The 13250-nt window shown below is 48.1% G+C and overlaps 1 protein-coding gene across 1 annotated transcript in view; it reads right to left on the bottom strand.

Annotated features, from left to right (window-relative positions):
- LOC104367812 (protein phosphatase 1 regulatory inhibitor subunit 16B) overlaps positions 1-9352 on the bottom strand; it is a 41963-nt gene extending 32611 nt beyond the window's left edge. The window contains exon 1 of the mRNA XM_033003614.2: positions 8955-9352. Coding sequence (XP_032859505.1) covers positions 8955-9201 — 247 coding nt within the window. The 5' untranslated portion in view covers positions 9202-9352. The remainder of the gene's footprint in view (positions 1-8954) is intronic.
- Between the last annotated feature and the right edge of the window lie 3898 nt (positions 9353-13250).

Genomic DNA, 13250 nt, shown 5'->3' with positions numbered 1-13250 from the left:
TTGAAGGCAAAGCCAGGCAGAGCAGACGAGACCACCAGGAAAAGGGGAACTGAAATCTAGCTTGAAATCCTTGGCCAAACTGACAGATGATGAAAACTAATAGAAAATGCATATGGAGCGTGAGAAACACAACAGAGCAACTAAGCCAGTTTCCTACATGAATAACATTTACAGCCAGTCTACCTCACACTATATCTAGGGAATCCAGAGGCCAAATTCAGCAATAAACAGTTGCAAATTTCAGGGACCTCAGTGGAAACTGCATCCGCTTGCTAGTAGCTGCACATGGGCTCTTGTTCCCCGAATTAAAAGGAGTGCAGGGTGCTTGATTGCATCTTGGCTCTTGATTACAAAGGCATCAACAGACAGAATTAAACAGTTTGCTTCCTGGCCTATTTAGCACCCTCTGGGTGATGGGTTAGAGGGTAGGCAAGGTTTAGGAGATGTTTGTAATAGTTGTGCCAGAATCTGATTTTTTTTTTTCCTTAAATTTTTTGTCAAGACATTTGCAGCAGGTGATAAGGTTTCCTAAAGCTCTGGCCAGGCTCCAGAGGAAAAAAAAAAAAAAAAGCAGTGAAAGTATATGCAAAAGCAGCTCTGCACTAGGTTATAAGGCACCGCCTAAACCAGCTGCCATAGCAACTGCTATTAAAGAAAGAATTAGAGCATTCTTCACAGAAGTAGGAAAACTTGCAGTCAATAAGCGTAAGGATGGGATGCAAAGCAAAATGAAAGAGGATAAACATAAGCAAGTAGGAAAAATATGCAGAACTGAATGAGAAGCAGGGCCCCTTACACAGGTATATATGCTCTTGTGTTGTGGAGATGCCTATAAATACACTAAGACACCTAACTCCAACCTCATTAGCAAGCATTTTAGATATAGTTGATCCTGTCTTGGGGCAGGAGGTGGATTACATGACCTCCTGAGGCCCTCTCAACCTCTATTTTCCATGATTCTAGGAGGAAGAAATCTACACCAGCTGAGCTGAGCTGGCCCGAATCCAAAAAGGCAGGAATTTAAATCTGGAAAAAAAAATAGATTTAATCCACTTTTAAAGTTCTCCTTGATCAGGAGAAGGGGCAGAAAGCAGAGCCTGAATCTACAGTTTACAGCCAAGTTCTTCCTGTCAGAAACTATATCCAAGTACTCTGTTTTCAACTGCATCAGGGTAAAGCAGCCACGTCAGCTTTAGCCCTGCAAGAAGACTTCACCTCCAAAAATATTAATTTCCTCATCAATATTCATTTGCAAAGAAGAGTTAGATACTTGGCTGCAGAACTGTGCTTTTGGTTGTGGTTGTTTTGGTTGGGTTTTTTGACAAAATACACTTGAAAACAGAATGATGCTGCAAAACACCAGGTACCAGCAAGCTCTCGGGAACGATTATGCTCATGTCTTACATCCCTTTGGCAGAATTGGATTAGCCTTGGCTATCGGAGGTCACGGCCAAGGTGGGAAGACAGATGATAGTTCACTCCAGCTTGCTGCTGTTTATTACGCAGAAGATACCAGAGGTCCCCCACTGAGCTGCTATTTACACTCTCTGGTTTCTCATTATTGGAGTGGGACAAAACACACAGTTAATCGGAGCATAGGAAACAGCACACACCTGGAAGGCAGCCAGGCAGGCAAGAAACACATTGCCTGCAAGAAACCCCATGTCATAGCCCCGAGGAGCTGCCCAGGCAGTACTGTCAGCCCTTCCACGCCGTTATCCCACCGAGCAGGCAGCCAGGTGTGCTGCTTTCGGAGCTGGAGCCGACCTAAATCCAGAGCCATCGCTGCACTGCCATGCCTTGGTCCCCCTCGTGCGGGTGGCAGGCAGCGATCCCCCAGGGAAATCACAAGGACAACCAAGCTGGGAAGTTACTGACTAGGAAGAGTCACCGATATATCAGCAAGTATTATCAGGCTCAGATTGGGAAGTTCTGGCTTCAACATTTGGCAGCCTGTAGATAGCAGAAAATAATCTACAGGCTGCCTCCATGTCATTGGAAGCAGAGTGGCCAGGTCAGGGAAGGGAAAGGTTAAACGCCAGCAATTTAGCACTTGGTTGTATGCACAAACATCCCCAGGCACCTGGTTGAATTAAGGTACCATCAATAATCTGCCTTCAGCTGACAAGAGCCCTGACGTCCCTGGCGAAGGCGGCCGTAGCGCCCGGAGCTCTCCCTGCTGTGATTTGGCCGGGCAGGGTTTGCAGAGCAGATGGTGACCTTACATATCCTACCTACTGCACCTTGCATGCACAACCCAAAGAGTTTCAGCCTTTACTCCCCATTGCCCAGATCTCATTTTGAAAGGGAATACTCAACTCTCACAGTTGCATTAAGAAACAACCATCAACAACACTAATAAAGCAAAGAAATGCCTAGTTTGTGTTTAGGGGTACATGCAACCAAGGAGACACCGGTTCCAAATTTCCCCTCCAAAACACATTGCAGCCAAATTTTAGAAGCCAATTAAGTGAATTAAGCCACTTCTAGAAAGAAACAAAATCTGGGATTGGCAACAGTCATTGGCCAACCCGTTTCATTTAAAACACCCTGAATCCAAACAGACTGTCCTTACAGGAGGGACAAGTAGTTCAAATCCAGTGTTTATTCATTATCTTTTAATATTATTTGTAAGATACATAAGAAATATTTTCAGTGGTATCAGAAATGGTGGAAGCTGGCACACGAGTAAAAGCCAGAAACTGAAATAATGTGAAACCAATCCGTTTCCATCACGCAAGCTGAGAATGCACGCTCTGCTAAAACATGGGGCAAGCAGAAAGATGTGCCCGCGGAGGTGGGGGTGAGCAGCTGGGCCTGCAAGAGGTTGAGAGGGGGTATGGGTATGTTTAAATTTTGAACAAAAAAATTCCAGCCATGATCCCTACGTCACCATTTATCATCAAGGACAGTCAGAGCACATTTGCGTGCGCGTTTTCAGTACTTGTTTTAGTCAAAAAAAGCAATTGTTCACTGCGTGGGGCACAGGAAAGAGACTGCTTGTGCTGTTTGCCTTGCTGTGCATCAAGAAACTCAAACGATGCAGAATTTCTGGTCTGTAAGTATGGAAAGAGTCTGTTTCCCAACTCGCACATCTTGGAACAGTGAGCAGTGATGTGCAGTGCATGCAAGAGCCAGCGCCCCAAGAACAGACACCCCCATCCTTCTAAAAGGGATTAAAAGGAGGCTTGACCCACTGAAACCAAAGCTCTTCTACAACAGCTGGTGTCATATTTTATAAAACACATTCTGAAGTTAAGGAAACATCTCATTTTGTTATTTAAAAATTTTTTTAAAGTATTTCTGATCAAACTTTTTTGTTTGAAGAAAGGGTTTGGTACACAATATTTGACTCCAGATTTGGAGAGGGAGAGGGACTCATCCCAGAAAAACCTGAGATGGACTTTCAACGTTAATTTCCAAACAGAAAAGTTGGCATTGCAAGCTGTTATGGAAATCATTTTCCCACTTGATTGAAATTCCAGGAAGACAGAAAAAAATAAAAGATTATTTACTTGTTATGACAACAGAGAAAGTTGCATATTCAATATTGCTTGTGCTCCCAGATGCCATCTAGTTAGATGCCATATGCAAGCCACCCCCCATTGGCATCACATCCAGATTTCATGAAAAAGCCAAGTGAAATGTGGCCAAATATGTGAATCTGCTTTTGGAAGACATACCAACCACCATTAACAAAATTAACAAAGTCCATCACTGCCAAGGGCTCCTACACACAGCTTCCCAAAGAGGACGGGTTTCATTTCCACACCTATAGAGTTTAAAACTCAAGAAATGTCTTTTTTATTGAACAGAAACTTTCAATTTCTGACTCAAGTCATTCCCCAAATACCCAGATAAACACTTCAGACTGCTGGCAATAAAAGAGATTTTTTTATTTTTTTTTTTTTTCCAGAGCCCTTCAAAGGGCACGAAACACAGGAGAAAAATCGTCTCAGACAGATAAACGCACTTGCTCATAGACGTGGACACAGGAACTCCATGCAAAAAGCTTCAGGAGACTAATAATGTGGGTGGAAAATTAAGGCACCTCATAAAAGGTTTTTTGTAACAAGGGAACAGTTCACATCAACTCGGAAAGGTTAAAGCAAGCAATTTATAGACACTAATTAGGGCCTCTTTTTAAAGTGCCTTTGCAAATGACAAGGTTGGTTTTATTCCAGAAAGGTGCAAAGGGAGCGCAGTAGGAGCTGCCTGGGGATGGCTCCCGAAAGGGTTTGTCACACTTGTCATTGCCGCACATTTACAGGAGATTTAAGGGTCGTCATCGAGGGAAACGTGGGGGATGTATTTATACAAGCAAGCTGCGCAATACTTATACCCTCCTCAGGGGAATCGCCTCCACGCCGGCGCTCGACCCAGTGAGCCCCACACTTGCGCCCGCTGCCCTGCTAATGGGAACCGCTTTCCCGGCTGCCAAGCCCAAGGTCATCAATCCTGAGTTTTCATTCACTTTCTGGCTCAGCAGCCATAAGGATCTGCATGGTTAAACTTCTGCAGAAATGCTGTTTTATGCAGCACCCCGGCTCTGACGAGGTTTTTCTTGCAGGATGAAGTGCCAGAAGGTGGGAGCTGCAGGACTTTGCAGCGATGCTTCCCGGAGCCACGGCCGGGGGGGCAGCGGGTACCTGTGGGGAGGCAGCTCTCATCTCACAGCAGGAGAAACCAGGGCACCTCCAGCGCTGCTGGAAGGTGAGTCGGCCCTTTGAGGGCTTTATTTCTGCGTTGGTTCACTGAAGGGAACACAGCTCACACCCCAGCCAACACAAACCCCTCCAGCTTCTGTCGTACAGGTGGGAGCTCCCGCAGCCAACGTGCCGGGAGTGCAAAGGAACTTCCAGGCAGCAAGTGCCGCATGTCTGTACAGGCAACCACTTTACCCATCTCTGGGATCTTTTTTTGATTTACAGACACCAGCTCCTCTCCGCGTGCTCTGGGACTGCTTTTATAGGAGCTCAGCAATGTAGAAAGACCTGGACACGACAACTCTGCAGCAGCCGGGGCTGCATTCAGGGACCAGCCTCTTCCCCATGGTTTCAGTCCATCACCTTGCAGGATGGCCTCAAAGGGCCACAGCCTTCAGCAGCCCTCACAATTTCTTTGCAATTAGTACAGTAGCTTATGAAGCATTATTTTATCACATTATAAAGCAACTCTCCTTCGCAGCCGTTACAACAGCCCAGAGGTTGTATACAACACTGCTGCTGCCCGTAAGCTCCATATGGGCTGAGTGTCCTACCCTTTGCACTGTCCCCCTGCCACCAGCTCAGATCGTGCCTACAGCTGGGTGACCGCTTGAATGTACTTCCATTTACAACAGTGATTGTGCATGATGCCCCTCCACAACATGCCCTTCCCAGCTCCTCCGCAGGGGAGAGTGGAGCAGGTCCAGTGTGGCAACTGGGAGTGCCTTGCTCTCACCTCGGAGCTCACCCACGAACTGCCTGTAGATGTTTCAGCTTTCCAAACCAAAGGTCCCAGCCAGCATGCTGCAGCCCAAGGGGATCGCTGCCCTCAGCCTGGGGTTGCTGCCCATCACCTACTTCTCCCCAGCGTGACTGTCTGCTCACATCTGCCACCGGCGTGTTTGCGGTGCGCTCCCTGCCCTGGCTCTGTCAGCAGAGATCCGAAGGAGCTTTAAATAGCAGCTTGTTTGTTAAACCTGGGATGCTTTGACAGATCTGTCGCAGAAGATGCAAGGACCACGCGGGCACGAGCTGTCACCCCTTTGCAGCTCCTGCCCATGCCAGGGCTGGCGGTCCCTAGGAGCCCTTGCCTTCAGCCCTGTTTTGCCACCACACTGAGATACAACTACTCTGCAACATGCCTGGTCACCTGTGGACTCATCAGCTGCAGACAAACCTGGATTTCATACACGGGAAAGAAGTCCTCTTCATCAAGGCTGTCATGTTTGCAGAGCAGAGAGGTCACAAGTTAGGTGGGAAGCCGGGGTGGCTCTGCCAGGCAGCCGCGCCATCGATGGCAGAAGGAAACAGGGATGAGCAAAGGTGCTGCAGATACCCATGGGGTATCGGGCACATGGGAGCCAAGCAAAATGAACACTGCTCTTTCAGCTACACCTGGGCAAGGCGCAGGCAAAGGACAGGGAAGTCAGCACGTCCAGGTCTTCAGGGACAAGGGGCTGCTCCCTAAAGAGCAGGGCAGGGTTTTGCCCCCACCAACTCCATCCTACAGGGCTCAACCCCCCGCCTCGATCAGAAGGTTACACCACAGCACAAGACACCTTCCTGATAAAGAGCTAACTCACCACCCAACTCCGCTTTCTTTCTCCAGATTTCATTGCACAGTGCCTACTACCATCCCTTCTCCCACTTCAGAAGTGAGAATGTTAAAATAAATACAGAAATACAGAGAAGTAACAAAGAATGGAAATGGCACACCTGCTCAGAGGTAGCTTGGAGGTGACGCGTGCCAGCTGCACCCACAGCTCTCTAACCTACCTCACACTAACTTCTCAACTTCTTAATCATTTATATTTCACCTCCCCCTCCACCTCCCCCATGGAAATAAAAGGTGATTCATACAAGGTGATTCATACATCAAAATAATCACCCGGGACCTCCAAAAGCCCAGGAATTCTGTCACTTTGGCTTAGGGCACTTGATAAGGAATTCTCCCAGTTTGGCATCTAGATTTGACTGTCCCCACCTCCCATTTATACTGGTCCCACAGCACAGAGGGGGCAGAGCAGGGACAGAACCTGCCCACACACTATTTTTAGGACTTCAATTAATTGACCACAAAACAAATAGAATTTTAAAACTAGAGGCATCTGAAAAATCCAGCTACACAGGGGAAGCACCTGTGGCAACAGGGATATTGCCCCTGCCCTCTCCAGTGGGTGGAGAGGTTGATTTTCCACTGAGCAAGGAAGTGCCTTTATCACATTTGGTGTAACCAGCATCACATCGGAAAGACCGACTGATGGTTAAAGACCACTACCTGGGCTCGCCTACAGAAAGAGGTCAACATGATTATAGCACCAAAAGAGACCTGCAGCAATGGATTTTCCCTTACAGGAGGGAAAGAGTGAAGCTGTGAGCTGAAAGCTCAACTCCTGCATCCCCAACAGCAAAGTATCCACATCCACACGTGGTGCAAGACCATCATCCACAGGACCTCTGACACCATTGACACAGTATGTCAATGCCACTGCCTGAACACTCGCCAGCCCTCCCTGCTCACTGCCATCAGGGTGCACAACTACCCTCCGCCAGTGCCATGTTTGCAAACACCTCCACCATTTGTGCATCTCTCACAAAATAAGAAGGTATTTGTAAGGCCATGAAGAAGCTTTCCTCCTTCCAAACTTCCCAGATCCAAAGACAGAAAGTGCAGAAAGCAAAATTACAAGGTTGGACCTCTTGCAGGCCTGTTGGCCGTATCACACCCTCCAGCCCAAGCACTGAGCACAGGCACCGTCGCTGCACAAAGAGGAGGAGGATGAAACGCTTGTTATTCACCCCAGCACCGTGTCCTGTCACTTACAGGTGGGCAGCTGGGTACAAAACCCAAAGCCATACCCTGAAAAGTATCTTCCAGCGCAGGCAGAGGTGATACAGTCATAAATCTGTCATCCCAGGCAATGCCAACAGACACAATTTCACAGTAGGGCTCTAGCTGGCTTCACCATTGGGGCTCTCCTATAAGACTACAACAGCTCAGAGTGAGAAACACAGGTTCACTGAAGCAAAGAGCTGGAAGCAACTGTTAAACCTTTAAAGCAAGAAAGAAACAAATAAAAGCCTGCAGTTTCCAGGGCATTATCACATGTCTGCTCTCCCAGAGAGAAGCTACAAACGCACACAAAACCAGAGACACATAGCAGGGCTTGGCAAACGCTCGTAACACACCACCCAGGCAGGCACCACTGCCCACCACCAACATGCTCCATTTCCCAACAAGTCCAAAAGCACACACACAAGGACAAGTTACAGTGCCCAAAAGGCCTTCTCGGAAACAGGGACACGACCTTGGAGAGATTCCTCACAAGACAAGACGAGATCCTTGCCTTTCACCCACACACCAGGCAAGTGTATACTGTTTATTGCAAAAGATGCTGGAAACTAGCAGAGATGCAAACTCAGCTGACCAGGTTTCCCAAGTATCACCCTTGCCTCTGTCATGCCAAGGGATCAGGAAGATCACACCAATTTTTCTACCTGGCAGAGCAGCAACCCCAAAGGCTGCTCCAGATCTTCACCAATAAATGTTTTTACTTCTCTGCAGAGAAGTAAGCTCTGGCTCCCCAGAGCTTACATGTTTTCCCCGTGCTGTGCTGAGGCTAATGGGGATTGACTTTCAGACTTCTTTTTTTTCCTCCCTTCAGATTTTGAAGCAAAAGCAAAGCACTTTGATCCACTTTGAAATGGTGCAATTAAACAAATTTATGAACAATTTTCAGTTCTTTTCTATAGGAAGCATTAAGCAAACCCATGCTTTTCAGTATTTTGAATAGGGAAAAAATTCATATATTCATGTAGCCCTCAATCTATCCTCCCAAGGAGGGAAGATGAAGAGATTTACACTGACATGTAAATCCCTGTGACAGACTTCTGTAAAACCACTAAGAGGCACACCCAGAAGGCAAAGAAGTTTTTCACACCTTCTGTAAGTAGAAAGTGTGAAAAGGAAAGAGATGACAGCCGCCTCCCTCTCCCTAAATCTCAGTCATAACTCCTGCCCTATCCTGGCATTTGTGCACCCACTTCCGATGTCAATCTAGGTAATGCTGGTGCCACACACAGTGCTTTGAGGACCCCGGTTATACCAGAGATGGCAACACTCTAGAGACCAACAGAACATCAAGGGTAGTTCAGTTCATGGATGTCAACACCGATGTCTCTGCACACCACAGCGCTACATGGACCTCACAAAGCAGCCAGAGAAATTGCCAGATACAAGCGCCATACCTTCCTCCAAGTCGTTCCTCAGAGAAGCCTCCAGCAGAGCGACGCTGGCTTCAAAAGACACTTTCTTTCTGTTAACAGCATTTCTCTTCTTTTCATGCTTCCTCTTCTTATGCTGCATCTCCTTCTCATACTGTGCCCATTTCTTCAGCTGCTGAGCCCTCCGCTTCTGGGCTGCCCGCAGCCTCTCCAGCGTGGGCACCTTATCCAGCAGCTGCAGCTCCGTCAGGAGGTCCACGTGGGCATCCATCGCTTCTGCCGAGAGAGAGGGGGTGAAGGATGTCCCAGCGGGAAACGACGTCCCACCGCAGGTCCTCTGGGTCGCAGCTGCCTGCTGCTATACCAGCATCTTGAGGCCGAGCTGGGAAGGGCCCATCGCAGTGTCTGATGAGAAGATGGTGGAAAGCTGAAAGGAGGAGGAAAGTGTGAGGGATCAATCTCATCATCCCGTACAGACAAGCAACGAAGACCAGCCCATTGGAAAACGTGACCGGCAACACCTACCATCTCAAAAGGCAGCTCACTTCATTGCACTTTAATTGCTTGCTTGTTCTCACTGGCCTTTGTGATTCTGCCCTTCACTCACTCCAAACACCCAAGCAAAACCCTCTTGATTAAGCAGTAAGTTTAGTGTGCAATTCATTCATGTCCATAGTTCAAGGTAGCCCTCTCAGGAGCAGAAGTCTTGATAAGCAAAGACTTTATATAATTGATATCATGAGCACAGTATTTGATATAATTCCTCAGACAACTCAGGAGCAGTTCAAGTACTGAGACACATCCTTCCCTTCAGCTGGCCCCTTGCGGCGTAACCATCATCCCTCGTTGCAGGTGCCCCTGGACGGTGCCAGGACTGCGCTGCACCGACGCACACCAGCACCCACCTCCCTGAAGCATTTCAGTCTGAGCAGCAGAACACAGGGCAGAGGAGACCGAGACCGCAGTGGCAGAGCCCAGGGCAGCCACAGACACCAGACAAGGTCGTCCCAGCATAAATAACCCAGAAGCCAGAGACTAGAAATGTGTGGGGGTACCCGTCCAGCACCCCGAGACCTGGTAGGTTTTCTCAGAGGAGCTCTACCCACCAGAAGCACCATCTGCGCTCTTCTACTTCATCCATCAGCCCCTTCTCACCCCAGCCCTAGCCAAGGGCAGACAGAGAGGACATGGCTCCCAGGGAGGTATTATAAACACTCAATTGCCTCAGCTACTTAAAAACACGGGGGGTTGTGTTGCTTTCTCTCTTTCTTCAGGTTTTCTTCTTCACTACACATCATCTCATTCTGGTTTTGCTGTATGGGCTCCACAAGCACAGTAACGAGAGCAGTTAAATCACAGCCCCAGTCTCTTGGTGTGACCACAACACCAGAGACCTCTGAGCAACACTACCCACACACAGAGCTGTCAGCCGGGGGACCCACGGGCAGCCGCCCAACCATCCACCACACAGGAGGAAACGAGTCCCAGATTTAAGGAGCAGTGCAACAGGGAAAGGTGTATTTGAAATAAAGCCAATGTTACCGGCAAATTGAATGAGTCCTTTGCAAGCAGACTTGTGCAAACGACATAGAATGATAAGGTGAGCGTGCCAAATCAAGGTAAGCTGCAAATCACCACATATGAGACAAGAGCTGTTATGGTTCAGCCAGCTTGGAAAGGGGAGGGGAAAAGAAGAGAAAGAGGGGAAAATAAAAAAAAAAAAAAAAAAAAAAAAAAGAAGAGATGATTGAGAAAGGAGACTGGAGAGCTTACATATTCACAGCATCTGAGAAAGCCTCAACAGGGCAGCTGAAACCCTTCCTTGCTCAACTCTCCTGCTTCAAAAGACAGGAAACATTCTCTTAAGCAATGGATGCAAAGCATCTATGGGAAAAATAGCAGCAGAATAGAGGTAGCTAGGCAGCTAGACCCAGGTGAGAAACGTGGTGAGGATACCAAACCTCATCCCATCCAGCCAAGCCAGAAAAAGCCACTGTTCATCCCTCTTCAGAGGGCAAAGCAGCCCAACTGAGGAGGGACTACTCTGAGGAGCTGCAGGGAAATGTCCATGCAATGCAGCACATCCACCACATCCCAGTGAATTTCGTAAGGCTGAGACATCCATTCCTTCCAAACACTGCTACAGACCTTCCACAGGGCTTTGACCTTACCTATAAATATCTCTGCAGACTGACAGCGAGGCACACCATTTCCTCCGCAAGATAATTGATTTGAGAACTGGAAGCAAACAAACTCAGCCAGAGCACACAGGCAGGTCCCGGGCAGTCGCTTTATCCAGTAAATGGCCACCAGAAGGCCAAGAACAGCTTCAGCAGCACCTGAAAACCTTATTTTGAGGGTTTCAGGATCGACCTGAACAAAAAGTCCCTGTTCCATCCCGTAAGAACTTAAGATTGCAAAAAAATGTCCCTGTGTGGAACTAAAGCAAACGCAAACCCTTGCAAAGTTTTTTGTAAGAGAGATACTACCTAGAAATTCAAACGTTTGCCTGAGATGGAAAATATCAAGTCACAACTGTAGCGTGCCACTGGAAAGCGAGGGAAGCACGCCACGGCTCCTCCACGGCACGAGATCCCCACGCAGCCATCCCTGACCTATGTCCACAGCCCCCACGAGCCAGGCCTCACCACAGCCCCTAGAAATGCTGTTGACAAGACTGGAATAAATGCAGCCCACTCGTCAAAAAGCTTCTGTTTTGGGGCAGACACATTTTCCAAGCACAGGCACTTGGCTGGAAAGCTCTTCGCCACCTCTCGTGAACTCGGCACCGCTCCTGCCCCTTGCAGGCATTCAGGGGAAGGTATCTTTTTTGGCGATCTCCGCTCCACTAACACAGGCTGCAGATCTGAAGCCCCATTTACAATACCTCGAAGGAGGGGAGATAAGGGCAGGAAATGCCTCTCGACATACCACACACGGCACTCCCACCCTGCTCTCTTCCAGGCCACTTCTGCCATTGTTTGCTGAAAGATGAACAAATATTTTCCAAAACACACCTGAAGTAGAAATGAGGACCTAATTTTGCACGTTTATTAAAGCAAATAAACCTCATTTCAGCATTTCCCTGCTTACCACAAAAAAATCAGGAAGCTTTCTTGGTGGTATTAAGACTGTACCTTGGAAAAATCATCAGGACATTGATTTATAAAGAGAGGAGGAGCGTGGCTTGCTCTGCTTGCCCACATTTCAGCTTTCCTGCATGCACCTCGTCTTCCAGCAGCTCCTATGCTCCCACAGTAGAACAAAAGGGAGATGCGAGTGGCCTACAGAGAGGAACGACTTGGAGAGGGGAGATCCACAAACACCAAAGAGACATCTTCTGGAAATACCAGTCACCAGCACCTCCTCAAACCAACCAGAAAATGAACCTCTGAAGGAGCAGAGAGGTGCCCCTGAGAGGTCATCCTGAAAGGGACACAGCTCAACTTCTCCCAGACTTAGGTACAATTCCCTTAGCACCCTCCGAGGACCCCAGAGGCTCAGAAAGACTCTGGCTCCATCACTCTGGCTGCCTGCTTTCCAACAACCTACTTTCTTCCCTGCACCAAGAAAATGGCACGTTGACTTCTCTGCACAAACTGGTCAGTCTAACTATAGCACAGTTCCAGGCCGCAGCATTTGTTTACCTGCAAAGCGACACAGAAGCTGGCTGTGTGGGTGACTGTGGCTTGCAAGGCATCGCATTTTGGTTTCTGTTTTATTTAAAGAAGAAGAAAAAAAAAAAAAAAAAAAGCACTGTTCCTCGTGTTCGACCGAGCTGAGTTTCCATGAGCTCAGCAGATCTGCCTGCCGCTGTGCTGAGCACATCCTGCCAGCCACACACGGCCCCCGGCCCCACAGGGACAACAGACAACTATTTCAAGGGCCAAAAGGAAGACGAGACGCTCGCTATTGTACTGTGCTTGTGCCATCGCCATCCTCTCAGTGCTGCGGCAGAGAAAGACCCACTGAACCGTGGCACAGATCAGTCCCTACAAAGGGCTTGCAAGTGTTTGGAAAAGAAAAAAAAAAAAAATGCCAAAGTTTGCCAAAGTTTGCATTTCCTGTACATTTTGTCTCACCTTAGTACAAGATTCGTCTCACTAAGCTCGAAAGGACTTTCAGGGCACTGGTTACTCAGCTGCAATACAAGAAGAGATGATGATTCTGTGAATGAGAATTTAGCGAGTCAGTGGTTGCAACAAGCTGCCTACCCGGCACCAACCCTGCCTGGAGGGGCCCTTCCCCTTCTTCCCATTTCACATTTAGAGGCTGGCACTTGCATCTTGAAAAGCAGTGTGCTTATTTTGCTGTTCTAGC

The sequence above is a fragment of the Tyto alba genome, unplaced genomic scaffold, assembly GCF_018691265.1.
Source record: "Tyto alba isolate M040663 unplaced genomic scaffold, T.alba_DEE_v4.0 Super-Scaffold_33, whole genome shotgun sequence".
Lineage (NCBI taxonomy): Eukaryota > Metazoa > Chordata > Aves > Strigiformes > Tytonidae > Tyto > Tyto alba.
This window is presented reverse-complemented; position numbering and strand designations above follow the sequence as displayed.